The 4,618-nt window shown below is 44.7% G+C and overlaps 1 protein-coding gene across 1 annotated transcript; it reads right to left on the bottom strand.

Moving 5' to 3' along the window:
* Positions 1 to 536: 536 nt before the first annotated feature.
* LOC311497201 (tetraspanin-13-like) lies at positions 537 to 3,917 on the bottom strand. Its single transcript, XM_084557396.1, has 6 exons — positions 3,721 to 3,917; positions 2,270 to 2,437; positions 2,097 to 2,177; positions 1,201 to 1,314; positions 987 to 1,103; positions 537 to 901 (listed from the first exon to the last, which is right to left on the bottom strand). Exons 1-6 carry the CDS (start codon positions 3,781 to 3,783, stop codon positions 827 to 829), a joined length of 618 nt encoding a protein of 205 aa, XP_084413522.1. The 5' UTR covers positions 3,784 to 3,917; the 3' UTR covers positions 537 to 826.
* Positions 3,918 to 4,618: the final 701 nt, after the last annotated feature.

The raw sequence follows: 4,618 nt of genomic DNA, 5'->3' as shown, positions 1-4,618 counted from the left end.
CCAGGACATTTTTAGCTGCTACAGAGACAAGTTATCATGTCATACACTAATACATTCCCCTGTCCCGCTCATTCTTTGGAATGATACTAGCGACACTGGCACTTTTCAACTTACCGTAGTCCCGAGTTTTGTCTCTAGGCGCGGGGTCTGAAAAGTCACTAAAGCCAGAAATTCTGTGCTAAAGCTAGCGACAAAATCAAATGTGATTTGCTGGTAGTGTCACGTGGGGCGCTGCGCTGGCTAGAAGCAGAGAAGCTCTGTGCCTTATGTTGCCCAGAAGACATGCATGTGCATAACTTTTAACCCGTTTGCATTTGCTCAGAAGGCAGGGGGAGGATAAATAATTTTCCAGGATAACTTAATAATTTCCAGGAGATTTTAGCTTTTTTCTCATTTTCCATATGTTTTCCATGACTGGAAAATTGGTCAATCATTTTCCAGGTTTTCCAGGTTTTCCAGGACGCGTGGGAACCCTGATCAGCTACAGCTCTCTAATAGGAGGACAAAAAAAACATAAAGAAGAGGACAGTAAGTGCTAATTCTGCAACTAGATGCATACCATTTAGCATAGCATTATTTTCACCTCAAACTAAAGAGTTAAAGTGTTAAAAAGATGAAATAAAACAACCGTCTTACGAAGTTTAATTCATGAGGAAAAAAAACACAGATAATGACTTGATTATGATTTGATTCGTGAATGAGTTCAGCCAAAGTTAGAGTCTCTCTGTAAATCGTACAAACACACAGATAAATATGAAAGAAAAAGAAGGATTATTCTTCAGTGATCTGAGGTTCATCTTATTGGGTGGGTGGAGAGGTGGAGGTGTTATAGAAAAGCTCCAGGGTTTGATCGAGGGTCTTTGAGGTTTCTGTATCTGTGGGTGAGCCAGACTCCGAGGATCTGAAACCAACAATAAAACAAAGACGTGTCAGTGTCAATGAACCTCGGCTCCCCAACCCAGACCCTCCACCCTAACGTCACTGACCTCTGTGAAGCTGAAGAAGAGGCCGATGCCGCCCACAAAGTGCAGCACCTCCTCGGCATAATCCAGGATGATGCTGGAGCAGGTGCTGCAGGACGGAGGATTCCTATGGAAACACACCTGGGAAAAAAAAAAAAAAAAAAGAGTCAGCGGTAAAGGTCAAAGGTCAGGGAGAGCAGCCGGTGTGAGAGGTCAAGAAATACGGTTTTTAACTCACGGCGGGACACGAGTCGTTGTAGTTCACGGAAGAGAAGCTGCAACAGTTGAGGGTCTTCTCCAGGTCGGCCCGAGTGGCCTCAGATTTGTTCCATCCGACCTCCAGCAGATGTTTCTGGAGATGAAAACCACAAACGGAGACGCACGTCAGAGGAGGAAGGGACCGTGCATTTCAAGTTTGCTTTTAAAACCGGAAACGAGAACCGGAAAGACAACTGATATTTAAGAAGAAAGTTAATCTGAGTCTTAATGTTTCTCCTGAGGTGATTTCTTCTTGTCCTTCAATGAACCAGGAAGTAGTCTCCATGGTGACCACTGGTCTAGGATGTAGTCTCCATGGTGACCACTGGTCTAGGAAGTAGTCTCCATGGTGACCACTGGTCTAGGAAGTAGTCTCCATGGTGACTTCACTGGTCCAGGTCCCTCTGGTCCAGGTCTCTCTGGTCCATGGATCACTGTGTCCAGCTCTAAATAAACCTGGTTCTTCTACTGTGATGAAGCCATTTCCCTTGTAGATTACAAATTAAATTTTTTGTTTCTGGCTTTTAAAAAGCAAACTTAAAATACCAAAATAAATAAAAAGTGGATGAACCAAAGATATACTCGGTAACGTGCATCGTGCTAAAGTTGCTCCAGACTCTTTATTTCTCTTCTTTGGATGATGCAAAGTTAACATGTGAAATAATAATGAAACCAACCATTTCATTATCCTTTAACTTAAATATCTGGATATTTCATTGCACTATGACTTGTATCTCTGCTCCTGTGGATAAATATAGAATTATATCTTTTTGCTGGTTATAATTTAGATTATTTATCTGTCAAATAAACGTGTAGCAGTCATAACCATAACGTCACCTTTACTAAATAAATGTGTTAGAACAGAGATAATCGTACCTGTTGGTCGGCGTTGAGGGCCAGACAAGCACAGGACACAGCGAACTGCAACACAAACACTACGAAGAGGATCATCATGTACTGGAGCGAACGAGTTGAGGAAAGTTTAAACTCTGACAGCTCTCCAATCATTAAAAGGTTAAACGTCTGAGGGACCAATAAAAAAAGGATACGAAGAAGAGCAGGACCTGGTGGTGCTTCAGGGCGCCGCACAGTCCCACAAACGCAACCAGGAAGAGGAAGACGCCCACGCCGATGACCCCCGCCACCACCCTGATGCTGGAGACCAGGCCGAACCACTTCCCCCAGGCCGCCACGCCGACCAGCAGCAGACTGACGAGCTGCAGGACACGAGGAACCGGGACACGTTTAATTAATGCACGAGGTCCACCTCATCAGAGTCCACTCCTCATCCCATGCAGAGCTCCAGCTTTCTCTGCTTCTCAGACCCAACCCCTCACAATCTGTGACGTCTCCTCTTGTGCATGTTATTACATCAAATCTTTTGTCTCTCATCCAAAAGCAAACATCCTTGAAAAAGAAATAGTGCTGTAAAATACAAATATATTGGCTTTTTATTGACTGGGAGGCCAAACCAAACCACAACACGGAGATAAAGGAGGCTAAATTAACTCTACAGTGGACTGTAGATCTGATCAGCTGTTCTCATAACTCCTAACGTCATCTGCACACTCTGGTCTGGTCTAGTTTGGTTTGTCTGACTTTGTGGATCAGCCCCGTGGATCTCCTCTTCCATGGTCGGCCATGAGTTATAGGACGAATGGAAGATGAAGCAGGACGTCCTGAAAGATGGAACACGTCCAGAAACTGGTGGTTCTGAGGAGACAAACTTCCTCACCAGACTGGAGCTCTGGTCTCAGTAAAAGCTGCGCCAAGTCAGTCTATGCAGCGCCAGCACACGGCAAACAGAAAGAGATATCCACGGCCTCAAGCATGGAGACCAGCTGGAGGATGAACCTGCACGTGGTTAGTTCAGACACCAGTAAAGACTCCTAATGCTGTCAGTAAAACGGCGGCTGGTGTCCCGTCCAAACTGTTTTTGTGCAGTTTTCCTCAAATCTCTACAACAGAGGTGAAAGTCAGCTCGAGCCACAGATTAGAGCAGCTCTGACATGAGCCGGTGGACGTTCTGCTGCTTTTAATCAGATAATAAAAACAACAACAAAAGCAACTAGACCTGTTGAGTCATGTGAGTTTCAGGTGGACACAGATGATCCGGTTTAAACCTCAACTCCCCACCAGGGTTTAAGAGCTGGAGACTCGGATGAATCATCTTAAAGAAACTTTTTTTTTTTTTAGATATTAAACCATGACCTGGAAGACTCAGATTCTCTCCTGCTTTAAGGATTTCAAACCTTTTCAACCTTGACGTGAATAAATCTGTCTGACGAAACAAAACTACATCAGAGTGGAGGTTGAGTTTGTCAGGAAGCTCAGAGCTTTTATCATCAGCTCGACCACAAGTATTTATCATTTTTAACATCTATCACATACAATATAAACTGATTTAACTGTCTGTAATCACGTCTCTACCAAACACCTGCCGCCTCTCTGAGGGAGGAACCCTCTGAACCAGCGTGGCGCGTTTCTGCTCCAAACTTACGACATAAAGGATGTTGAGCGCGCAGAGCGAGTTCTTGGTGCAAACGAATCCTCCGCAAACCATCTCTGCTGTCAGATCTCTGTACTCCTCAGGCTCTGACTGACTCTCTCACTGACTGACTGACTGGGTCCACCTGTCCGCAGGTGGAAACCCGGCAGCGTTTCCTGGAGAGATCCTGCGCGCTGATTGGTCAGCTCCCTCCGTGACTCACTCAGTGTTGATCCAGCTCCTAGAGAAGTGACTAATAACTCAGTGTGGTCACACGGCAGGTGGATGTTAGATCATTTCACTGAATAAATTCCGCTTTCGTCATAGTTTTCTATTCATTTGAAGGAGATTAACAGTTTAGTGGCTCAGTTACGACACCTAGTGGACATTTGCGGCAGTGCTCTGTCTGGATTGGCTCAGGTCTTATCCTAGTATATACAGTCAATGGTCTTATCTGGCAGACAGGAGCCTTGGTGGTCCTATGGGGTTCCACAGGGTTCAGTTTTAGGGCCCCTGCTTTTTTCATTGTATTTACAGCCTCTAATTCAATTCAGTTCAGTTCAATTCAATTCAGTTCAATTCAACATCTGGCCTGAAACCCCCAGAGCAGCCTGAAGGTGACAGTGGCAGGAAAAACTCCCTTATAACAGGAAGAAACCTTGAGCAGAACCTCAAGCTCATATGGAGGAACCCATCTGCCTGAGGCCGGCCGGGTAGAGACAGAAAGAGAGAAGAGAGACGATAGGAGGAACGAGATAAACATACATGGCTTTGAACTTTTTAAATGTAAATGTAAATAAAATAAAATGTAAATAAATCAGAAGTGATGGTGTCTGGTCCCAGTGGCTTTTGTGAACCCCTCCCTGAAGATTTGGGCCCTTTTTATGTAAAGCCAGTATAGCCTCAAACT

This window comes from Chelon labrosus (assembly GCF_963514085.1).
Source record: "Chelon labrosus genome assembly, chromosome: 12".
NCBI classification, from domain to species: Eukaryota; Metazoa; Chordata; class Actinopteri; order Mugiliformes; family Mugilidae; genus Chelon; species Chelon labrosus.
Note: the sequence above shows the minus strand (reverse complement) of the source record. Positions and strands in the feature narration are given on the sequence as shown.